This window comes from Rhincodon typus, chromosome 34 (assembly GCF_021869965.1).
Source record: "Rhincodon typus isolate 14 chromosome 34, sRhiTyp1.1, whole genome shotgun sequence".
NCBI classification, from domain to species: domain Eukaryota; kingdom Metazoa; phylum Chordata; class Chondrichthyes; order Orectolobiformes; family Rhincodontidae; genus Rhincodon; species Rhincodon typus.
This window is the reverse complement of record NC_063365.1, coordinates 25482445-25508599: the sequence shown is the minus strand read 5'-3', so window position 1 is coordinate 25508599 and position 26155 is coordinate 25482445. Positions and strand designations below refer to the sequence as shown.

At 44.5% G+C, this 26155-nt stretch overlaps 1 protein-coding gene across 1 annotated transcript in view; it reads left to right on the top strand.

Annotated features, from left to right (window-relative positions):
• LOC109936828 (glutamate receptor ionotropic, delta-1-like) overlaps positions 1-26155 on the top strand; it is a 581569-nt gene that overhangs the window by 519387 nt on the left and 36027 nt on the right. The window contains exons 9-12 of the mRNA XM_048616211.1: positions 13985-14086; positions 15918-16115; positions 19769-20099; positions 23961-24099. Coding sequence (XP_048472168.1) covers positions 13985-14086; positions 15918-16115; positions 19769-20099; positions 23961-24099 — 770 coding nt within the window. The remainder of the gene's footprint in view (positions 1-13984; positions 14087-15917; positions 16116-19768; positions 20100-23960; positions 24100-26155) is intronic.

The following is a 26155-nucleotide window of genomic DNA, read 5'->3' as shown; positions in this document are numbered from 1 at the left end:
CCAATTATCTCAGATCGCCAATGATTATCTCAGATCACCAACAATGGTAAGGAATAACATGAAGTGGTGCACCTGATAGATGTTGAAAATCAAAAAAGGCAGCTGCTGAAAGCATGAACTAAAGAACCTGAAAAGAAGCAACAGGCTGGGCAGAGCTTGTTGAGAAAAACAAATGAATGGAGTAATGAAGTGAAATGGATGAATTGGGATGGAATAAGATTTGTCCAATTTTCAAATCTCAGACCCACCTTCGGCCCACTAACTCCATGGGGTGGGTCAGGGAGTAGACTGGGTGACTGGGTGAGCAGACTTAGGTTTTACAGTAGGTGGCCAAGAGCAGAAGTGGGATGAGAGAATCAGTGGAGAGAAAGTGATGCTGTTTGCAGCACTCTCTGAGGTCTGGGAGAAGCAGGAGAACTATCCCCTAGTTGGCCACATCCCTGTTCCACCACCCACACACCCATCCCCCCAAATCAGGACTCCTGCCTTACAAAAACCACAGGATTGGGCACCAACCTATCCCCAGCTCCTGACTCCCAGAAACAGCTACAGGCTTCTTCCACAGTCCTCTTGTTTTCTCTGGAGTGCTACTAGCTGCCTGGAAATAAAACTGGTCAGTGTGACTGAGCCCCCGATGGAGAAACGAGGAACACAAACTGTACACGCTTTGTGGGACCAGGACTCCATTTCCTGCACAGAAACCTAAATGTTGCTTTTCCGACTGAAACGCTGCAATAAGATTAAAATGGCAGGATTTCTCTTCAAGTTCTTTCCATCTCTCATCACAAGCAGAAATGATCGTTCCAAGCAAGTCTTGTGAATGGCTGCCACACTCTCATTCCGCAGTCTTAATGAGCTTGCTTGCAGCTTTACAATTCAATGTTTTCCTCTTCATAAGCTCTCACTGTCTCTGGAGAAGAAATACATTTACAATTAGGTAATTAGACAGGAAAATAATGCAGTTGCTCAAAGCAATTAATACACAATAATTAAATAAAAGCCGTTCGAGATTCAGGTCAGAGCCTCTCGAGTCAAGTCTAAAATAGGGAGGGTAAGGTCTGAGGAAGCTGAATCAAATTCAGCAATTACTTTTCAAGCTCAACAAATTGAGAATGTGATTCATTTCTGATCTTCCTGGATGAACAGCTTCTGTTCGAAGTTTGTTTTGATGTCACTGCCCCTGCTCATTGAGTTTCCTTGTGGCACAAGAATTTTTTTTGCATATCTTCCCCAGCAGCCTTGTTGTGTGTGTGCAGGCGTGAGACACAGTAAAAAAACACCAGGTGTGTAAATAACTTTATTAACCACCACCAGGAAACACACCCATATGACCAGAGCATCAGTATCAAGCAAAGCCCCTGTAGGGGGCACCACGTATGTGAAAGAAAAAGTGAGGGGGAGGGTACGGATCAAATCAAAATAGAGTTTGTGGTGGAAACGCTCCACACCCTGCGGTGCCCACCTCCCTGATGGGCATCGAGAGCACTGGTCCACACAGCGTGCTCCTTCTCCAGGGACACCCGGGCGCGGACGTAGCCTCGGAGGAGGGGCAGGCAGTCGGCCATAATGACCCCTCCACAGTCCACTGCCTGTACCTGTTAATGACCAGCTTGGCCAGGCCCAGGAGCAGAGCCACGAGGAGATCCTCTGACCTGCCCCCACCGACCCTCCGTACCGGGTGCCCAAAGATCAGGAGCGTGGGGCTGAAGTGCGGCCAGAAGCACAGAAAGAAGTCTTTGAGGGAACTGTAAAGGGAGTGCAAGTGCCCACACCCAATATGTACACACGGTCCACGGATTCCATGGTGCTGCGAAACTAACAGCTGGGCTGGGAGTCCATGAACCACCACAATCTGCAGTTACAGGGCACTGCTGCATGCAATACCCTCCACCTACAACCGCCCCCCACCCCCGCCCCCCCCCCCCCCCACCCCCGATGCTTCGAGCAACATCCTCTCTCCACCAGATGCTGTGAGCAATACCATGCCCCCCAGATGCTGCGAGCAATACCCTCCCCCCCAGATGCTGCGAGCAATACCCTCCCCCACCAGATGCTGCGAGCAATACCGTCCCCCCCAGATGCTGCGAGAAATACCCTCCCCCCACAGATGCTGCGAGCAATACCCCCCCCCCCCACCGCCGCGGGCAATACCCCCCCCCCCCAAGAATCTGTGTGTAATACACACCCCCCCAGATGCTGCATGCAGTACCCTCTCCCCCAGATCCCCGAGGGAAAGGGGGAGGGCTCCCATATCGAGGGCCCTCCAGTGGGGATCCCCACTGCCCGGTGGTAGATGGGCACAGTAAGGCGTGCCCAGGCGGTGGGTGAAGAGGTGGATGGTGTGCAGCAGCAGTCTGCATAGGGCTCGCAGTTTCACATCTTTAAAAGGCACAAAATTAAATTCCAGAGGTGGCTCAGGTTGTGGGGCACAGGCTTCTGGAGGATGTACGGTTAATTCCATCCGGGCAGGTGTACGTACAGATGGGATTTCACCGCACACCTGAGCATCCTCCAACTAGTGCACAACATTGGGTCAGAACACAGCCGTTTTCGGGCGATGAATGACGGTGGCAGTGAACCGTACATCTACCGTAGCCCTGTGTGCCAATTCCTGCGGCTGGACCCAGCCATGGCCCCCCACCACCCAGCACGTCCCTGTCTGTGGTCACCCCCCCGCAGCAACGGCCCTCCCCCCTCCCAGTCGAACCGGTGACTGTGGGGGTGCGGATTCCCGAGCAGTGCCTCTCTGACACACCAATTGCAAAGTCCCTTAAAAGCAACAGTTTGCAGCAACAGGTGGGGGAGAAATAACTGGCCTTGCTCAGGCTTCGCAGAGAGATAGTGACACTGAACTGGTTCTTACAGCAGTTCCGAGGTTTCTCCCACTGCGTCAGTCACACTCAAACTGTTCAGAATCCCATCAAAAAGTTGTTGTCAGGCTAATGCTCTCTGGCACCCCGAACTCGTCGGAATCACACAAACCAATCTGTCACTGGCTAAAACTCACACTGCACACACACGCCCCCTGGAGCCACGGCCTCATATCTCTTCTTCCCCCATTGCTTGCAGAGCAGCACTGTAAACACAACTCATATGGAGCTCCAGGGCACCCGTTCCTTCCATTATCCTGGATTCTTACAACAGGCCTTTTCCCATTTCAATCCAGGGCCAAAACTGCAGAAAAAGTAAAAGATGCGGTCTTTATATTTCCTGCATTCTGTGTGCTTCTGTAGCACATCGAGCAGTGGATTAGAACAGAAATTCTTCACTCTGCCCACATTGTTTCCTGTAAATGTGTGGCTGCAGTTCTGGATTTAATAGTTTTTGTTCTCTTTAGATTAAACAGTGCAACCAATTCTCCACTGGATCAATGCAAACAACAGCCAGATAAGAGCAAATTAATACATTCAGCAGGAGTAAATAATTCAACATTGACATGAATGATTTATTTGTGTCCAGTCTTTGTAGGGTTTACAGACACTGACTGGCAGTTCAGAACCTCCTGTAATAGATAGTGACTGACAAACATATAATATTGTAATGAACTGATAACATGTTATTTGCAAAGGACTAATGCAGCGACAGCACCATTTAAAGCTGTAAACAGTTGAGAGAGAAGAGGGTCCAACTTAAACACTCGTTGCTGCATTTCAGTTAATACAGCATCAAACCTTTCAGATAAATCTGTGGCAGGAAGTAAAATTTTATCTTTAATGTTCTGAAATAAAGCCTGTTACTTTACTGTTGATGAAACATAGGAAAGTCTGTTAAAAAGCCATCAAAAATGAGTCATTCTACTCATCGATAAATTGTAGTTCATTATGGTCCAGTCCTCAAATAAATAAGAGGTTCCTCGTTAATTGCAGGTTGAAAACCCCTGCCCAGGACATAACGACTGAGTCCAGGATATTGCTCCAGTGTATAGCAATCTACTGGTCAACTTACTGGACAGTAATCCAGAGTTTACAATAATCATTTATAGACAAGAGTTGGAATCCCACCATGACTGACTTTAAAAAGTTAAACTCAAAGAATTAACAGTGTTTGTAGTGGTGAATATAAACCTACAGACTTGTACAAAAATCATCTGCCTCACTGATGTCAAACATCAGAATTAGGAACAGCAGCAGGCCATTCAGCCCCTCAACACTGCTACCCCATTCAATAAGATCATGGCTGACCTGTTTGTGTTCTGAATTCCACATTCCCATCAAACCCTGATGACCTTCAATTCCCTGTCTAACCAAAATCCACCCACTTCTGTTTTCAAACTGTTTAATGTTCCTATCTTCTCCACTTTCTGAGTCAGAGAATTCCAAAGTCACACAATCCTCCTGAAAGGGTGGCCCCTAATTTTAAAACAGTGCCCCCTAGAACTGGACTGACCCACAAGAGGAAACATCCTTCCCACGTCCACCTTGTCCAGACCATTCAGGATCTGATACACTTCAATCAAATCACCCCCTCACTCTTCTAAACTCCAGTGGATACAAGTCCAATTTGTCCAACATTTCCTCACGAGACATCCCTATATTCCAGGAATCAATCTAGTAAACATCTTCTGAACCAGTCCTAATACATTTAGATCCTTCCTTAAATAAGAAGTCTGAAACTACACACTGTATTCGAAATGTGGTCTCCCCACTCTGTTTAACATTATTACTTTGAAGTTTAATTCTTCTCGTAATACAGCCCAGCATTCCATTAGCCTTCCTGTTGAAATGCTGTACCTGCAAACCAGCCTAAGGGAGCTCCTGACCTGCTCTGACCTATTGGTGCTTCCAGACCCACAGTAACATGTCTGACTCCTCAGTGCCTGTAGGGGCAGTTTAGCCAGTCACCAGTTTGTGAACAGGGTAGCTGACCATTACCATCTCATGCAAAACCAGTGATAAACAGTAATGATTGGCCATGTCAGAGCAGCATTCCCATCCGACAGAGGGATTCATGACAACTGCCGGAGGATCCATATTGAAACAGTGTCAAGGGACTGAGGGAGCACATCACTGTCGGAAAATCAGCACTAAGGGAACATCACATTGTCAGAGGGTCAGTGCTGAGGGAGGTTTCACTGTCAGAGGGTCAGTGCTGAGGGAGGTTTCACTGTCAGAGGGTCAGTACTGAGGGAGGTTTCACTGTCAGAGGGTCAGTGCTGAGGGAGTGCCGCAGTGTCGGAGGGTCAGTACTGAGGGACTGCTGGACTGTCGGAGGGTCAGTACTGAAGGAATGCTGTGCTGTCGGAGGGTCAGTGGTGAGAGAATGCCGCACTGTCGGTTAATACTGAAGCAGTGTTACGTTGTCAAATTTTTCTCCAGGTGAGTGGATCTGCAATTGCTGTTTGACAAGTAGCTGAGGGAGACCTCTCCCTGTGGGGGTGTAACTCAATATCTGTCTTCTTTCTTAATCTGCTTCTTTTCAAATCTCCTCTATTCTGCATCCAATCACATTGATTGTGGCTAAACTACATCCACTTTCATCAGATGGCCAACGTCACCAGTCACCCTCAACACACAAAAGCTGAACCATCTCTGTTTTATCATTCAAGCAATAAAAATCCTTTCTTCAGCTCTTAAAAGCCCAACTAATACTGCCTTCCTCTAACGATTGAAATCTATTTATTTTTTGCTACTTTGTTGATATTCTAGACCTTCCTGTTTTCCTGCCCTCAGTAGGATTCTTTTATCTTCATCCTGGGGCTGGCCCTTTGGAATCTGTGAAGACGTTCTGCCCATTATCCCAGCTGTTAACTCCATGCAGTTCCAGCTGTGTATTTTCAGAGATTCTTCTAGCATTTGGTACCGTCCTCAAACTGGTGACATTGATCTGCACTCCATAGTGACTTTCTGTTTAAGACGGCAATAATGCAGTTGTCTGAATGTTCCTGTTTTTAGTTTTAATGTGTTGTATGATCCTGTATTGAAAGACAGACATATCACAGTCTCACAGTTCTTGAGGTTTATAACTGGAATTCTTTACTTCAGTCAGTACCTACCTGTTGTGCACCTCAGCATTGGAGGTGGTGCCAGGGTCAATCCTGGTTGTATAAAGCAGGGAGATTTACAGTGGGTACCTAATGCAACTGTGTCTGTTTTCTACACCTGTATCAGACCTCAGACCATGAGCTTCATGGGAAGGAATTAAAACACATTAATCTCCTTCATCTATCAGTCCATCAGACTAAAAACCAAAAGAACTGCAGATGCTGTAAATCGGGAACAAAAGCAAAGTTGCTGGATAAACGTTAACTCTGTTTTCTCCCTCACAGATGCTACCAGAACTGCTGAGCTTTTCCAGCAACTTTGTTTTTGAGTCCATCAGACTAACCTGCTGCCATTCCTTCCCATTTTACCAGTCCTGACTCAAACTAATATTCTTGGCAGAGAAATAGAAAGTGCTGGAGAAACTCAGCCGATCTGACAGCATCTGTGGAGAGAAAAAGAGTTAACGTTTCAAATCTGAATGAGTCTTCTTCAGAACTATTTGACTGTTTATTATCCAGCTCAGCATTTCGACACACTCCATGTTATCAATCTTGTGCTACCTTTCAAATGCATGTCGGAGATGTTTGATTAATTTTTGCATTTAGTTTAATTTTGCTCAGGCAATAGTGGGAATCAGTAACAGGTATTAAATGTGGTTCTCCAGTTTCGCTGAGTCTCGCACTGTGTGACCTTCTCATCCTAAGTCTGTGTTTTCCATCTCTGTGTTTACTCAAAGCTGCTTTCTGATTGGATCGGTGGGGATGTGAGGTGAGGGCATGTGATGCAGGATTTATCGATCCTGTGGGAAGGAAGTGACCTGAAGATAAATTGCAACATGAAATAGAACCTGCAGTCTTCCAGGGAGATGTCAACAACAATTTGTTAAAATAATTTGATTGATGGATGCAATGGTAGAGTGACCATCAACTCAATCCCACACACTTTCTGTGCCACGGCTGCTCCTCGGTGACTGAAAGGGAATTGGGTCGGACAAGGCTCGTGTATCTACTCCCAGCCTGGAAGAAAACGAGACGCAAGGCTCGTCGGTGTGGACAGAAATTAGAGGGAACCTTAGACCCACAGAGAGACTGAGAGACATCAGCAAAACTCCGCAATGGGATAAACTGACAGCAAACCCCGAATTTGTATCAGAATTTGGTTCTAACTTGATATATTAAAACCAAAATGTAAAATTATTTTTTGAGGAAAATGTTCAGTAGAAGTGTTTTTATAGAGTGGTCGCAAGCTGTCAAGTGTTTGAATGTTTAGTGTGACACATGCCTGTCCAGGAATAATGTCAGGTTCGATATCTGCCTTGTCCTGAGAGACTTAATGTTGAGCCGGTGAGTTATTGTCAGTCTCGGTGGCCTTTTGGCTGTAAGGAGTAAAATCTGAGCAGTTTTTCAGTGGGTGCGGGCGGCCGTGTATAATGTGTGGGCAGAGAGTGAGTACTGGGATCGGATTAACTAGCTCTCACTGTCCGTGTCTGATAATGATACCAGGATAACTCCGGGTTAAACTACACTGATGGCAATCCCACTGGTCAGGGCAGGAGGGTTAGAGAGAAAATTACAGCAAGGACCAAGAAATTGACCGTTCACCATTCTTCCAATTGTAACCGTAGTTTTATTGCAATATGTCTTCCCTGTTTCAGACCCATACATTCTCCCATGAGCGATGGTAATATGTTATTGGTCAGAGACTAATTAATGATAGCCCCTGAAAAGAGGTAAAGTACAGCAATAGAGCCGTGGCTTCTTTAAGGATTTCAGTCCCATTTAGACCAAGCGTTTCTAACTGGGAGTCTGTGGTACCAGAGGGGGCCATGAGAGTTTGTGAAGGGAGCGATGTGAAATAACCAGGGAATGTGTGACAAGCAGCTGTCACTGACCTCTCTGCAATGATCTTTAAAATCTGGAAATAAGGGTCTAACAATGACTATGACACCACTGTCAATGTCAGAAAAATCCACCAGTTATCATCCCTGTCACACTCAGCACTGGCTGAGCTCTCTGGCCCCAGCACTGGCTGAGCTTACTGCTTTGTAGAATTGTTTTAATGTTGGTTACAACAAGGAAAATGTAAACACCTCGAGAATTAAATTTCACATCTGAATGTCAGAGCTTAAACCCATCCCCTTTTGCATGACTTGTGATTGGCTCCAAGGATTGGCAGCACCACACTTGTTTTCCTATAAAGACCTGAAATTCAAGGCAACACTTACTTTGTTTTGTGAGATTATGCATGTTACTGAATCCGCTTTTACAGGCAGCCACTGTCCACAAATGACCAGGGTTGGGGGCCATTGGCCATGTGGGGAAGGGGGAGACATTGAGACATGACCTAATTTGCAATGGTTGATGTGTTAGAAAATAGAGAAAAAGTATCTGTCAATCAGGAAGCTGCAGTGACATTGATAGTGCCATAGCGTCAGACAGCACGGAAACAGACCCTTTAGTCCAACCAGTCCATGCTGACTATAATCCCAAACTAAACTAGTCCCACCTGCCTGCTCCTGGCCCATAACCCTCCAAACCTTCCCTATCCATGTACTTATCCAAATGTCTTTTAAACGTTGTAACTGTACCCACATCCACCACTTCCTCAGGAAGTCCATTCCACAAGCAGACCACCCTCTGTGTAAAAAATTTACCCCTCATGTCTGTTTTAAATCTCTCTCTTCTCACCTTAAAAATGTGCCCCCTAGTCTTGAAATCCCCTATCCTAAGGATAAAATAACTATCATTAACGCCATCTATACCCCTCATTATTTTATAAACTTCTATAATGTTGCCTCTCAACCTTCCACACTGCAGTGAAAAGATCCCAGCCTATCAAGCTTCTCCTTATGACTCAAACCTTCCATACCTGGCAACATCCTGGTAAATCTCTTCTGAACCCTCTCCAGGTTAATAATATCTTTTCTATAGCAGGGCAACCAGACTGGACACAGTACTCCAGAAGAGGCCTCACCAATGTCCTGTACAACCTCAAAATGACTTCCTAACCTTATACTCAAAGGAGAGCAATACCTTACTGATGATATCGATCAGAGTCAGCAGACTGGAACTCACTCCTAACCGTCTCCCTCCTGCCTCCCCTTCCAGCCCAATCATTCTTGAGATCCTGCTTTTTTAAACCTCATCTTTTCTTTCTGGCTTATCTTCCTCAAGTTCCTGCTGGGTTCAAATTATTCTCCTGCTCCTTTGTAAATTCACTCGAGAGGTTTGGCAGCATTAGGGGTGCTGTTTAAGGTGAGTTGTAATTGCTGCGCAGTTTGAGCTGTCCTGGTTAGTAAATTGTTTGACTCTTTCTAATACTCTCAATTACATGTTAGCCAAAATGTTTCAAGGTAACAGATATTTCTGTCAGAAAGCTCGAGGTTTCTAAAATCCCCTGAAAACCTGCTTAACCCTCCGTGTTCTGATTCTGTACAATTTTCTATTAATGTCCATTGAGGAAATGAGACTTTCCTTTGGCCAATTCCCAGTTTATGCTGTCGTTCATGAAATGTCACTGAATAGGCTGGTATTTGATGCTCATTCCTAGTTAGTCTGTAATTAATTGGCTCTCTACAGCATATCTGAGGGCACAGGAGAGTTAATTACATTGCAATCAATACAAAATAGCACAGGTGTTGGAAGTCTGAAACAAACACAAAGTGCTGGAGAAACTTAGCAGGTCTACAAGCAGCTGTTAAGAGAGAGACAAGAGTTAATGTTTCAAGTCCAATATGACTGTACTTCAGCACTGAGTTCCTAGTTCTGGATCACTGGTCTTCTGACACCATCCGCCCCCATCCCATCCCATCTCCCCAGTGGTCAGAAACTGTTCTCAGTTACCCAGGGCTTGGTGTGTGACAGGCAGCAAGTTAGGATTCAGGAGGATATGTAGCTGGGTCAGGAGGTGTTGGTGGTTATTGGTCTGTCAGAAGTAGCTTCACCCCATGGCTACAGAGCTATTGCAGAAGGAGAACATGTGGATTCAAGAAGGACTATCTTTGATTGAACAAATTCTAGTTTGTAGCAATTTCCAAACGTGGCAACAATGTAATGGGGTGAATATGGTGTCATAGTGAACATTGTGACCCATAGGCCTGACCTGCTGAATGAGGTGATATCGACCCATTAAACAACATCCCACCCTTCAGTTTATAATCATTTTCGTTTGTGATGAAGTCTGTGATGATCTACAGAAAACGATGTCTGGAACTAAATAACTCTGCAGTTACCCTAAAATTATTAACTAGAACATTGCCTCTGTCAGCAGAATGAAAGAAAACTCAGTAAATAATTTTCCAATCAGTGCAAGTCAACCAGTCGAAGGAATGTTTCTGTGAATAAAGCTTTCAATGAGCCCAAGGAGACCCACTCTCCTGGATTACATGCAGAAAGTAAACCTGCAATTTCTTTCACCGCTTTCAAGCTGTGGGATAAAGGCTGCATTAACTTTGTTGCTGTGATGTCAGTGTGTAATTGATGGACAGCAACAAAAGCAGCTCACATACAGAAAGTGTCCTTTCACCTCAAACCAGGAAAATTGCCCCAATATTTCTGCCCCTGCCACAAACACCTTAACCTCACCAAGGAATCTATTACCCTACCAGGCCACTGTGCTCCAGCCTGTTCACAGTTTGATCATCCTATTGAACCCTAAGCTGCAACAACATCCTTCAGATCAAAAACAACTCTAACAAGCATTTATTGAGCAGATTTCACACCTTGAGGCAGTTTAGTCCAGGAATACCTGGTAATATGTTAGCCTCAGGTAATAAAGATCAGGGTGTCACTGAACCAGAATCAGCAATTTATTGAGACTGACCCAAAAGTGACAATTTAAAATATTCATGAATGGAGTGTGGGTATTGCTGTCTAGGCCAACATTTATTGCCCAACCCTAATTGCCCTTAAACTGAAAGCATTGCTCAGCCAATTCAGAAGGCAGTTGAGAGTCAATCACATTGCTGTAGGTCAGATCAGGTAAGGATGACAGATTTCCTTCCCTAAAAGACATTAATGAACCAGATGAGTTTTTATAACAAAAATTACATGGTCGTCATTAACTAGCTTTTAATTCCAGAATTTGTTAAACACCAAGGTTCACAATTGACCATGATGGGATTTGTACCTATGTCCCCAGGACATGTGTCAGGCTTCTGGCTCCTTGGTCCATTAAGGCATTCCTCCCAATGAATGGTGTTGGAAATTGTGTCGAGAAACTTGGCTAAAGCAGTGAGGTATTTTTGGAGAATTTTAAACGAGGATGGGAAGATGTAAAGATGGAGGAGTTAGAGACAGGAATTTGTAAAGAGTGGTGCTGACGAGGCTGAAGACATGGTGTGACAAACTGTATCATGATGGGACACTCCCAGAAACTTCTGAGGGATGTACCTGTTGCTTATGAGGCTATGTGTGTCAAGCACGTTTGTGAGATGGCAGTTATACTGCTCTACCAGCCCGAGAAGATCAGATTGAGCTTAGGCTCCTGACTACATCAGGCTGTAGCTCACAATCCACTTACCAGTTCTGCTCAGGTAACCTTTTACATCCTGCTTTACCAAAATGGCATCCCTAAATACCAGACTGTGTGATACCTCACTGAGCAGAGAAGGGATCAATCTGGACATGGGTTAGTGATTGAAAACAAGACAGAGACCTGCAGTGACGGTTATCACAGTGACAGAAACAAGGAAATTTATGTACAGCAAGCTTCAGAACTTGGCATGAGATGAATGAGCTGTTAATTAGTTTTTAGTGTTGGTTGAAGAAGGCAGTGTGACCAGAAAAAGGAAGGTCTCTCTGCTCAAAGTTAAACCGAGCAGTTTTCAGTTTTAAGTCAGATTGAAAGCTGGCTTCCCTGACACTGCAGCACTTCCTCAGTGTCATACTTGGAAAGTGATCAATTCACAGTCATCCTGAGGGATGGCTGCCAATTAACTAACTGACCAACTAAAAACAATCAACTGACAGTGTCGCTTGGAGAGTAACAAGAGAATATTCTGCCTTTTATCAAATTTCACAGTCAAATTACAGAGCCCTTCCTCAGAGGATGGTGTAGTCCTGCTAAGGGAATGTCCAGGACATGGTGAGTATAATTGATGAGTGGTCAGTGCACAGGCTTCCAGCTCTCCAATGAGGAGTCAAACAGCTGGCCGGCATTTCATTCCTGGGGCTTGTTGCTGGGAAATGGCAATTGAGGGAGACAGCAGATGCTGTCTCTGGTTAGCAACAAGTCAATGCTTTGATGAGACATGGGCACTTGATGTAAATAACTCCATCAGTGATTCTCTACTGTGAGCATCCGCTGTTATCAATCAAACTTATTGAGCCGTTGCCACTTGACTGTGTTAGGAGTCAGTTCCGTTAGACTGCATGTTTCTCAGGCTTCTAGATCAATGACCGATGCCAGTTACTGTCAGACAATCCAAGAACATATTCATAACAAACAAACACCTCAAGCTGCAATGGGCATTCCAATCCATACAGCAACCAGCTAGAATACTGTTAAATCATCACGGCTATCCAATCCAACACCAGCCTCTGATTGCCCTCCACGCCAAAAGGTGTACACACCCTTCCTCAGGTGTCAGAGCTCCTGGGTTCAAACCCCATTTGGAGACATTTAGCCACAGCCTGCAATCTGGTAGTGGAGCGATGTGTCCTCTCATTGCTGCAGCTGCTATAGGTGACACTGAGCTGCACATGTGATGGTGCCAGCACAGAACTGACGTCAATACGTCAAATTAGCTACACTCCACATCAGTCAGAGAGCGGATACACCCGTTTGATGGCCAATTGGCTAACTGGAAACGTAACAAAGCACGCTGTCTGAGGGTCAGTGCTGGGGCAGCGCCGCACTGTCGGAGGGTCAGTGCTGAGGGAGCGCCGCGCTGTCGGAGGGTCAGTGCTGAGGGAGCGCCGCACTGTCGGACGGTCAGTGCTGAGAGAGCGCCGCGCTGTCGGAGGGTCAGTGCTGAGGGAGTGCTGCGCTGTCAGAGGGTCATTGCTGAGGGAGCACCGCGCTGTCGGAGGATCAGTGCTGCACTGTCGGAGGGTCAGTGCTGAGGGAGCGGGCACTGTCGGAGGGTCAGTACTGAGGGAGCGGGCACTGTCGGAGGATCAGTGTTGAGGGAGCGGGCACTGTCGGAGGGTCGGTGATGAGGGAGCAGGCATTGTTGGAGAGTCAGCGCTGAGGGAGTGCCGCACTGACAGAGGGTCAGTGCTGAAAGTGTGCTGTGCTTAAAACAAATGGGAACCAGAAAACATTGGTGGAACTCAGTGAGTCTTGCAGAATCTGTGGAGCGAGGAACAGAGGTAACGTTTCAGTTTGATGACCTTTCATCACACCCAAGGGCAATTAGTGATGGGCAACAGATTCTGGCTGAGCCAGTGATTCCCACATTACCTGAACACAGACATACAGGCACCAGGGCGAACTGAATGGGTTCAGCTTTTTCGATTTGTAGCATTCACAATAGTTTGCAGTTGTCTTAAAGCGGAAGATTGGACTATTTATTTCATTGCTGTCTATGGGAGCTCGCTGCGCACAAATATATTGCCACATTTTCCTTTGATTACAACAATGACAACATAGCAGAAAGTAATTCTTCAGGTGTAAAACCTTTTCGAATTACATGAGGTCAAGAGGTCATGTCAGAAATATAAACCTTTTCCTGTAGTATTTTGCCATTCCTCCTACCAAATGAACCCAGTGATGCTGCAGAGTAATCCAATAAAAGTCTCCTGTTACTCAGGTTAAAGAAAGTTTCACTAAATGTGATTATCTTCCTTCAGCTGAGTTTCAGAATGAACGCAGCAGGTGAATTTGAATCCGACAGACAGCTGAGATCCCCAAACTTTATTGAGGATCTGAGTCAACAGCAAAAGTAAACCCCACCCCTGGCAAGAACATCTGCTCATCAAAGAATTTGAATTTTCATCATTACTCTGATGAAGATGAACATGGTCTTATTCATGAACTTGTCTCTTTTCTTGCCCCTGCAGTTGGCTGTCTGGGATCCAGTGAAGGGCCTCAATGGGAGTCTACAGGAGAGGCGTTTGGAAAGTGACATGCAAGGAGTCACTTTGAAAGTGGCCACTATTCTGGTAACTAGAAACTTCACCCAATCCAACCACTGTCCACCCACTTACACAGTCCCGCATTGTCCTCACTCCTCTCTGTCAGCATGCCCCCCCCCCTCACTCATAGAGTCATAGAGTCATACAACACTGAAATACAGCCTTCAGTCCAACTTATCCATGCCAAACTAAGCTAGTTCCATTTGTTTGCTTCTGGCTGATATCCCTTTAAACCTTTCCTATTCGTGTACTGATCCAAATGTCTGTTAAATGTTGTAATTATACCTGCATCCACCACTTCCTCTGGCAGTTCATTCCACACATGCACCACCCTCTGTGTGAAAAAGTTGCCCCTTGGGTCCCTTTTAAATCTTTCTCCTATCACTCTCTAGTTTTGAAGTCCCCTATCCTAGGGAAAAGACCTTTGCTATTCACATTATCTATGCCCCACATGATGTCATAAACCCCTCTCAGTCACTCCTCAACCTCCTACTCTCCCGGGAAAAAGTCCCAGCCCATACGGCCTCTCCTTATAGCTCAAAGCCTTCAGTCCCAGTAACATCCTGGTAAATTTTTCCTGCACTCTTTCCAAAGCAGGGCAACCAGAACTGCACGTAGTGCTCCAAAAGTGGTCTCACCAATGTCCTCTACAGCTGCAACGTAACATCCCAACTCCTAAACTCCAAGGTCTGAGCAATGAAAACAAGCATGCTAAACTACCTTCTTAACCTCCCTGTCTACCTGTGACTCAACTTCCAAAAAATTATGTACCTGAATCCCTAGGTCTCTCTGTTCAACAACACTACCCGAGGCCTTACCATTAACTGTAGAATGTCCTAACCTGGTTTGTCTTACCGAAATGTAACACATTGCATTTATCTGAAGTAAACCCTATTTGCCAATCGTCAGTCAACTGGCTCAGTTGATCAAGATCCAGTTGTACTCTGGGATAACCTTCTCCACACTATACCATCAATTTTGGTGTCATCTACAAACTTACAAACCATGCTTCCTATATTTTCATCCAGATCATTTATATAAATGACAAATCCCTCATTCCTCTCTGTCACCCCCCTGACTCCTGTCCTCCACTCCCCTCGCTGCTGTGCAATGATTCCAAATTCTCCTCACAGAATCATGCAGGACACTACAAGCTCATTTAATCAATCCTGCCTGAACTATTTCTTTGAAATAACTCTCCAGATTGTCCATGATCATTATGCCACCTGACCCCATGTCCATCCCTCCACTGCCATGACATTCCTTTCCCAATAGTTAGCCTGCCCCTGGAACCACCCTCCCTCTGATTATCTCCTTTGCAACTTTTGAAATTTGGAGTAATTTTATTGCCCTGTCTGCTCTTCCCTTGTTTTATTTCCATGTGTTTTCCCTGGGGACCATGGAAATGCAATTCATCAACATGGATCCCTAACATCTCATTTCATTGCCAGAAATTTGAGGGACAGAAGGATATGTTTGAATTTTGTGTTTTTCCTGCTTTCCTTCAACTGTTTACAAGGATTCAGAAACTGTTTGAAGTGAATGGTGCAGAGTGACAGTCTGTTAATGCTCCTGGTTACTCTCAATGTTGGGTTAACGTCCCACATTGTTAACATCATTCATTACTTGAATATATTTTTCTTCAAAAAGCAGCAAAAATGCAATAAGATGTCAATAACTATGATTGCCAATGAACATTAATAACATCATGAAATTTGCACAGAACATTAGAATTTCTCGCTGGCCACTTGCTGCTGGCCAATCTGTTGTGCAAGTTTGCTGGTGGAATAAATCTCACCTTCTTTCACACGATTGAAACCCACAGTTACCTCCATCTCAATATTGTGTGTCTCCACAGGAGGAGCCCTTTGTAATGGTGGCTGAGAACATCTTGGGACAACCAAAACGCTACAAGGGGTTTTCCATCGATGTCCTCGATGCACTGGCAAAGCAGCTCGGATTTAAATATGAGATCTATCAAGCTGTGGACCATAAATATGGCAGTCAGTTGCCCAATGGATCATGGAATGGAATGATTGGGGAACTCATCAACAAGGCAAGTGTTCATTTATCGCTCAGTAAGCTCAGCTACTAATCTAGGAGAACACTCTAGTGCAGTACCAAGGGGATGCCACACTGTCCGAGAGCTAACTCTGACGGAGGAGGTAGTAAAAACTGTGGATGCTGGAGTCAGAGATAACACAGTATGGAGCTGGAGGAACACAGCAGGCCAGGCAGCATCAGAGGAGCAGGAAAGCTGACATTTCGGTGAGATTGTGATAAGGAGCAAGGCTCAGGGCACATACATGAAGCAGATGCAGAGTGTTATACAACTGAAGCTGAGAAAACTCCAGAAAGAAACCCAGTGAACAACAAATACTGAAGAGTTTGACCTTTCATTGTCCAGAGTACTGTCAGGCTATGGATTCTGACAACATCCCAGCAATCAGACTGAAGATTTGTGTTTCAGAACCGGTTATGTCCCTAGCCAAGCTGTTCCACAACAGCTATAACACTGGTATCTGCCCAACAATGTGGAAAATTGCCCAGGTGTTTCCTGTGCATGAAGAAAGCATAAAAGGTTTACCTTTTGTTCCTGCACTATGACCCATGGTTCTGGACTCCCCCACCATGAGGAACATCCTTACTGCATCTACCCTGTCGCTGTGTATAAATATATGATATATAAATGTATAAACAGTTATAAATATAGTGGCTACAAAAGCTAGGAATCCTGCAGTAAGAAACTCACATCCAGACTCCACAAAGCCTGTCCCCCATCTACAAGGCACAAGTCAGGAGTGTGATGGAATACTCCCCACTTGCCTGGATAAGTGCAGCCCCAACAACACTCAAGAAACTTGTCACTATCCGGGATAAAACAATTGATTGATTAGCATCATATCCACAAACATCCACTCCCCCCACCAACGACGCTCAGTCGCAGCAGTGTGTACTGTCCACAAGATGCACTGCAGAAATTCACCAAGGCTTCTTAGACAGCACCTTCTAACCTATGACATCTTCCATCTCAAAGGGCAAGGGCTGCAGATACATGATTCAAAGATAGGTTGAGGGACAGGAAGTGGGAGCCTGCTGAAAAACTTGGACACATTAAGAGAGTAAGCAAAGAAATGGCAAGTGGAATACAATGCGTGAGGTTATGCATTTTGTTTGAAAGAATAGAGGTGTACAGTATTTTCCAAATGGGGAATTGCTTTGGAAATCTAAATAACAGAGACTGAGGAGTCCTAGTTCAGGATTCTCTTGAGGTTAGTGTGCAGGTTCATTTGGCAGTTAGGAAGGCGAATGCAATATTAGTGTTCGTTTTGAGAGGGCTAGAATACAAAAGCAGAGATACACTGGTGAGGCTGTATAAAACTCTGGTCAGACTGCATTTGGAAGATTATGTGTCGTTTGGGCCCGAATCTAAGGAAGGATGTGTTAGTGTTGGAGGGGGTCCAAAGGAGGTTAATAAGAATGATCCCGGGGATGAAGAACCTTGTCATATGAGGAGTGGTAGAGGACCCTGGGTCTGTACTCGATGGGGTTTAGAAGAAAGAGGAGGGGGAGATGTCATTGAAACTTACAGAATACTGAGAGGCCTGGACAGACTGTGGCCATGGAGAAGATGTTTCCATTAATAGGAGAGACTAGGACCTGAGGGCACAACCTCAGAGAGAAGGGCCAACCCTCTAGAACTGAGATGAGGAGGAATTTCTTCAGCCAGAGGGGGGTGAGTCTGTGGAACTCATTGCCACAGAAGGTTGTAGAGGTCAAGTCATTGGATGTATTAAGACAGAGATAGATAGGTTCTTGATTATTAAGGGGATCAAAGGTTAGAGGGAGAAGGCAGGAGAACAGGGCTGAGAAACATATTAGCTGTGATTCAATGATGGAGCAGTCTTGATGGGCTGAATGGCATAACTCTGCTGCTATATGTTATGGTCTTATAGTCTACATGAGAACATCACTCCCTACAAGTTCCCCTCCAAGCCACTCACTATCCTGACTTAGAAATATATTGCCATTCCTTTAGTGTCACTGGGTTAAAATCCTGGAGCTCCATCTCTAATGACATTGTGGCTGGCCCTGCAGCTCCAGAAGGTAGCTCACTAGCCCTTCTCCAGGGCAAACAGTGTTGGCCAATAAATGCTGGTGGAACCAGCAACAAGTATAACCTGTGAACAAATAAAATGAATGATCAGAGAGCTCCTTTCTGAAAGGTTTGCTCAAAGCAGAAGAATATGAATGTTTTCAATCAAATCAACAAGTTTACATCAATCATTTGGTATAACATCAGCATCAACCTGTGGCTACAATTGATTCAGTGACTAACAAAGATGAGTAAATCCCACTGTTTGTCGAGATATGAAAGAAGGATGTGGGACATGATCTGATCCACTAGATTCAGCCTTCAGTACCATTTATCTGATATGTTTTTCCACCCACATTACAGATTCTTTCCCAGATATTCTGAGTTAGTGGAAACACTTTCTTTTCCTGTGAAATTTATCTTCACCAAGATCAATGATTAGCTGACACTTCCTTCAAAAAAAAGTTGACCTTTTATGGCGCTTGTGAGATGTTCAGGTATTGAGATGGGAGGCTTGTGGGTCACCTGCTGATATCAATTGGTAACTTGTTAACAAGTGATGGCTGAGTGATGGCCTAACTTCCATCCAAACCAGGAAGGGACAGCTCCTGCCTCAGGCTGTACAGAGGAAACACTCCGTGTCTGACCCAGCTCCTTTTCTCTGGTTGACATTTGCCTCTAGGTGGGCTGCGTCATTGTGGTCTCCGCAGTTAGACTCACTGACCTACTCCAAAAAAGAACAGTGGGGCATTACCAGCTTAAGTATTGCACTACAGACCCATGTCTCTGACACTAACATCATTATCAGAAACCTTCTTGGATGAAGTGCAGGCAATAAACCTCTCAACAATTTCCAGTTTTGGCATAGGAAGATCCCATCCAAGGTTTCACGCTGGTAATCTTTCACCCGAACTGACGCACAGTTGTCATTCTTCTCCAGGCTTCACACTGTCAGGGCAGCTCATCCATTGTGGCTCTACCTCAATGCAGCTAGCACACACAAAGTCAGACAATCATACAGCTCAGAACCAGACCCTTTGGTCCAAGTCGTCCTTGCCAACCGAGTTTCCCAAACTAAACTGCATTTGCCTGCAATTGGCCCATATCCCTCTAAACCTTTCCTATACATGTATCTTCACAAAAGTCTTTTAAATGTTGTAATTGTATCTGCATCTACCACTTCCTGTGGCCGTTCATTCCACACCGAACAGGGCCATGGCCCACACTGGGGCTTGTGTCCATAGAGATGAGCCTCAGGATTGTGTTATATATTCTCCAAGCGAGAAGTTAATTTGGAGCAGATGAAGATATTTCAGGTGATCAAAGGAATGGATGAGGTTGCAACAGAATGACTCATTGCTCTTGTAGCGAATTCAGAAGAAGAAAACATCATCTTAGAATGAAAATGAAAGCTGCCTCAATTTAGAAGCTGCTCCAGCCAGAGAGGGTTGTGAGAATATAGAAAGCACTTTCTCAGAAAGAGATTGAAAGTAGACTCACTAGGATAGATATTTGGAAAGGAGCAATAGCCATTGGGATCAAAGAGTTGCTGAACATAGGAGGCCAGGTCTGAATAGCATACTGATAACTCACCTCTGTTTTCTTGTTTACAGAAAGCAGACATTGCAATCTCAGCAATAACCATCACTCCAGAGAGAGAGAGCGTTGTGGATTTCAGCAAACGCTACATGGATTATTCCGTTGGAATCCTCTTGAAAAAGCCGGAGGAAAAGATTAACATTTTCTCAATCTTTGCTCCCTTTGACCTGGCGGTCTGGGCCTGCATTGCTGCTGCGATCCCTCTGGTCGGGGTCCTGATCTTTGTGCTCAATCGGGTGCAGTTGGTCCGAACTCAGACACCAACACATCCTCAGAGCCCCCCTTCCACCTCCAACACTCTTCACAGTGCCATCTGGCTGGTATATGGTGCATTCGTTCAACAAGGTACATCACAACTTTCTCATGAATTTAACAGTGTGACTGATTGTAATGTGGCATGAGACAGAGTGTAATGGGCATGGGCATGGACATTAGGGATGTGTGTGAGATGGAGAATGTGAATAGTGGTGTGTGTGGGATGTCCCAGTGGGGTGGTGATAGATTCACAGGCAAAAGGAGCTCACTGAGGGAGAGGAGTTACGGGGAGAAGGCTGGGGGGAGGGGTGGGGGGAGGAGGGGGTGGTGTTGGGGAGCTGGTTACCCAGGCCATTTTCGTAGTTGGCCCTCATTGCAATCAGACAGTCATCAAATCTTTACAGCACAGGAAGAGTCATTCAGCCTGTCCTGTCTATGCTGGGTCCCTGCAAGAGGAACTTACTGTCTGCCACATCCCAGGTTTTATCCCCCAGGGCTCTGTAAATCCTTCATTAATCTGTTGCTGGCTGAAGGGCGACCAAAGTAGCAATGTCAGAAAGCTGAGCTCATTGTGCAATAAATGCAGGGATAGCATGTGGGTAGAAGCAGGAATTACCAGCAGTTTGGGATGTTGGGAATGCATTGTTTGAAATTTCCTGGCCTTTTTCCTTCTGTGCTCAGTTTATTGCTGTCTCTGAATCCACAACCTTCCACCTTCACTCATTGCCCGAGTCCTGTTGATGAGATGAGAAACCAACTGACTGGAATGCATGACATTCCCAAATGGTTCGTACTCCTGGGATCCAGGTCGGGAGCGGCCCAGCCAAACTAGAATGAAGCAGGAATTTCAGCGTCCTGTTGCAAGATGAAGGGTCACATGTTTGGGACTGAAATGAGGAATATTTGACTGTGAATCTTTGGAAACCTCTCACCCAGAGAGCTGGGAACACTCAGTGGTTGAGTACACTTAAGACAGCGATTGATCGATTTTTCAGGAAATCAAAAGACCTGACCGGGATGGTCAAGTTCAGATGGATGATGAGGCACCATCATGGGATGGTGGAGCTAGTCTGAGGGGCTGAATGGTACACTCCTGCTCCTTCCGTGTAGATATTGCCATATACAGAAACCCTGCGAGGATACTCTGCATAAATTAACCTTCAGTGCTTTGATGATGTGGAGTTCATCGCAAACTAAATTATTTTTCTTCAGTGTGGTGGAAGACATTACTGGCGACTTTCACATGGACTGAGAAACTGAACAAAATCCCTCAGATCACAGGAACATTGGAAGATGCTGTTGTTGTATTCAAGCCAAATTGAAGTCGAATAAATTCTTAGCATAAGGTCGACAAGAAATTTTGCTCCTGTCCTATTTTCCAAACTCCCAATGACATCGTTAGCAAATGGTGAACACTTAGGATTAGCATAAAAGCAAAATACTGAGGATACTGGAATCTGAAACAAACACAGAAAAGTGCTGGAGAAACTCAGTAGGTCTGGCAGCATCTGTGGAGAGTGAGAGACAGAGTTAACTTTTCGAGTACAGTTTTGAAGAAGAGTTATATCAGACTCGAAACATTAACTCTGTTTCTCTCTCCCCTTAGCATTAGCATGCAACCATCCAGAGCATTGTATTTGCAACAAGCTTTAATTCCCAAGGAACAGAACATCTCCCCAGGGCTACAAGAGTTCTTCATCTACATTTTCAACTCGCAATTAATTGATGAGCAAAGTGCACAGCATGAATTTAGAAACATTCCAAATCTTCTTCTCCTACTCACAACCGAACTAAATCTTTAACAAAAGCTCTGAAAACCATTCTCAAACCAGATTTGAAAGCAGTACACTGTGTATTTGACTTGTGCCCCGTTACACTGAGTAAACCCAGCAGCATTGGAGGAGTCTATTACTTTAGTCCCCAGAAACCAATCGGACACGTGGGGCTCGCATGTGCTGCTCAGAGAATTGGATAGAAACTTGGGAGTCACAACTGAGAAGCAGGGATGTGGGCCAGAGCACGACTGCTCTTTCTAAGAACCAACACAGTCAGGACAGACAAAAGGCTTCCTCTTGAGACAGACTATGATTCTGAAGTGAAAGGAAGGCTGTGGAAATCCTCATTGGTTGAGTTTGAGGGTGACATACAGTTTAAGGAGCAGTACCCTGAAGGCTTGAGGCAGCTTCAGCTATGCTGTGGAAGTGCTGAATAGGCAGTCACCATGCTCCCTGCGAAATGTTTCATAGATCCATGGGATTAGTCTGATCCCAATCCTTCTCTGAGACACGGTGATGGAGAGTTAGTGCCAGGTAGCAGAAACTCCCTCCATGGGTGCATGAGTCCTCAAAACATCCGCATGATGTTCTTCGGGTTTTCCGAAGATCCCCTTCTCCTTGCAGGTTACCAGGAGAGGCAATGGCTGAGTGGTATTATCACTAGACTGTAAATCCAGAGACTGAGGGAATATTCTAGGGACCTCGGTTCAAATCCCACCATGGCAGATGGTGAAATTTTGAATTCAATAAATAAGAAATCTGGAATTTGGAGTCTAATGACAACCATGAGTCAGAGAAACCCGTCTGGTTCATTAATGTCCTTTAGTGAAGGAAACTACCATCCTGACCTGGTCTGGCCTACATGTGACTCCAGATCCACAGCAATGTGGTTGACTCTTAAATGCCCTCTGGGATGGGCAATAAGTGCTGGCTTAGCCAGTGATGCATCATCCTATGAATTAATTAAAAAGAAGGTTTGGTTACTACAGGCTCAGTGTTAATCCATGGGGGAATGAATCTTAAATTGTGAAATTACTGACTGTTGAAGGCCTCATTGATTAAAGTGCGTAAGGAGCTGAGAGTTTTCCATTTCACAATCCTCAAGGCAGTAAGAGCAAAAATACCAATATTCATTAGGTTTATGTATCCTTATTAACATAATGGAAATGCATTTCACAAAATAATGGATTGGCCAGCTTTTGCATTGTAAAGAAAAGTCTGTTTCAAAATTATCTTAATTGGTAGATGTAAATTAGATACAATTTTCTTCGTGTATCCTATTTGTGTATCGTAAAGGTGACCACAAGCTTCACAAATGCCTCCATCTTTTAAGTTATTCAGAAAACTGTATTTGCATCAAATTTTCGCTGTGTAACTTCTCAGTCTGAGTTTCACTAAATGGATTGCCTTTAAGTTAATGCATGTCTAACAGCACAACTGCTGGTACATACTAATGGCGTACCACTGCTGCAATGTAGTAACAGTATACAAAGGGTGAATTTTTACCATTGGGCAGTTGGGGTTTGTCCACTATTGTACATTCCACATACTTTCTGTACAGTTATAAATCCCCGCTCCCCCCCCCACCCCCACATCCTGACTATCTCTGTCCTGTTAAACATGTTGTACAGTGCTTTTCTTAAACTCTTTGTACAGGACATGGGCATCACTGGCAAGGCCTGTAGTCTGTCCCCCTGCATCCTTTGAAATGGTTGGCTCTCTGGTCCATTTCAGAGGGCAGTTAAGAGTCAAATACATTCCTGTGGGTCTGGAGTCACACGGAAGCCAGACTGAGTAAGGATGACAGATTTTCTTCCCTAAAGAGAATCAGTGAATGAGGTGGGTTTTTAGTACATTCGATATTGCTAATGTGGTTGCCAGTAGAACAACTTTTAATTCCATCTGGTGGGATTTGAACTGAAGTTCTCAGAATATTAGCCTGGGGTTACTAGGCCTGTGACATTTCCACTTTGCATCTGTGATTTCTCTTTCCAAGCCCCCTTTCTCAGCTGAAGAAGTATAAATGGTTAGTACTGTTCAAAAAATTGTCAACACATTTTGATAAAATGAGAAATAAGTATCTTTAAAGCCCTTGTTATTGTTTTTGATGGGAATGATTTAAGATTTGTTATTGTTTAAGATCCTAGAACTTTCTAATAAATGTTGTTGGTTGTAGGTGGGGATTCACCCATGAACTCGGTTGCTATGCGGATTGTAATGGGAAGCTGGTGGCTTTTCACATTGATCGTATGTTCCTCGTACACAGCCAACCTAGCTGCGTTCCTGACTGTGTCCCGAATGGATAACTCCATCCAGTAAGTAATTTCAACATAAGCTTCTAGATAGAAAGGGACATGGAATTGTGCTGATTTCTTTTCGAAGAAATGATTTGCTTATCTGCCACAATGCAGGCCGTGTTGCTGCTCTGTTTAGTCCTTGGAGATTTATCTGACCCGTCAGCAGTCATCTCAAAAAGAAATGCTGGTACTTGTCTCATGTTGAACACGTCTGGGATGAAAAGCTTCATTGGCACAAACACATCATCGTTGATTCGCATATTCAACTTGGGGTTCAAGTTCAGAATTTAGCTTTCAACTCTGTCACTGTTTCTCTAATTGTCTCTGAGACAGAAGTATTCCTGTATTCAAATGCGTGTCAACATTACATGGAGAAGCTATTCGAAAGATTGTGATTTATCAAAGGCTTGGTGAGATTAAACCAACAGCCTTTCATTTTTCAGGCTTGGTTCTGACTGCCCTTCAGAGCATTGGGAGAAATGTCTTCTCTCTCTCACAGACAGCACCCTTCCAAGGGAAGAGTTTAAATCAGTCAGAGCCAATCTCTTGGTCAGCACATGTTTCTGATGGAAGCAGGGATTCACCTTGTGCCAAACAGAGAACAGTTGCTGCACCATGACTTTGATATGATCTTAAAGCAAATATTGTGAGTTCAAAGTCAGTTTCACATCGTTGCATGAACTACAGAAAGACTTTACAGTTCTGCCAGACACACAGAAACCAATAGATGAGGCTTGGCTGCTCCAGTGTGTTCACTGCGTTGTCTAATTATGCATGTTAAAAGCAACTGAGGGTTTTGTTGCAGCAAGTGCATGAAACAAAGATTGTTACACCCAAGCAGTCTGTGGATCTCCTCACCTCAGGTATCCAGGAAAGGATAGATAATGAGTAGTAATAACATTCACGTTACTATGGACAGTAAGTTACCCAAATATGGCATGTCACATCTTGGGCTTTTAGCGACCGATAAATATTTCATATATTTCTACTTTGCATGGGAGCAGTTGAGAAATACTTTATTGCTCCTATCACAGGATATGACTCAACCTGTCACTGGGTAATAAATGGCTCGGATGTCAAAGAGTTAAGTGTCACTGATTTATTTGGGTTGCTGTTGGCATTTCGCCTGAGAGAGATCATCAAGATGAGTAGCTGAATTATGTTGGCCCTGGGTCAGCTTTTAATTTAATTGTTTGCTGGACCACTTTGGTTATTACATAGTGAAAGTGCCCAACATATTGGCTTTATATTAATCTTCAACTTGATGAACAGCAGGAGTTCAGGATATTGCTTTGATGTTGGTATTCTAAGGGATTTGGATGTTCTTGCATGAATCATAGAAAGTTAACTTTCAGTTGCAGCAAAACAATTAGGAATGTAAATGTTACGCTTGGGTTTGTTGCAAAGTGATTGCAGTACAGGACTAAGGGAGTCTTAACTGCAAATGTGTAAAGTTTTGATCAGTCCAAGTCTGGAGTTTTCTGTGCAGTTTTCATTTCCTCACCCGAAGAAAGGTATTGTTGCTTCAAATATGGTACAACAAAGGATTATTGGATGAATTCCAGGCTTGAGAGGTTGTCCTACAAGGAGAGATTAAGTAGAATGGGCTGATGTTCATTGCTATTTAGAAGAAGGAAAAGTGATCTCATTGAAAAGTATAAATTTCCTTGAGGGCATTGACAAGGAAGCTGTTTCTCCTGATTGGAGAATTGAAAACCAAGTATGAAAGTGTTATGGAGGACAGAGATGAATATGTTCATTTCCCATCTCTTGACTAAAAGCAATGTGTTTTCCTTGAAAAGAACAAAGTTCTTATTTCCTTTTCCTTTTGATGTAGGTCTTGGAATGTGTCCTCCTAAAGCCCCAGTTTTTGAAGTCCAATTTTTCAAACAACCCAGAGCAAATTCTATTTAGGGTTAAAAACAGAAATAGTGTTTATTTTTGCATTGAGCCCCAGGGAATGAACGCACACACACGTACACACACATGTACACACACCGCGCACGCACACACACACACGCACGCACGCACGTGTATACACACACACACATGTACACGTACACACACACACACA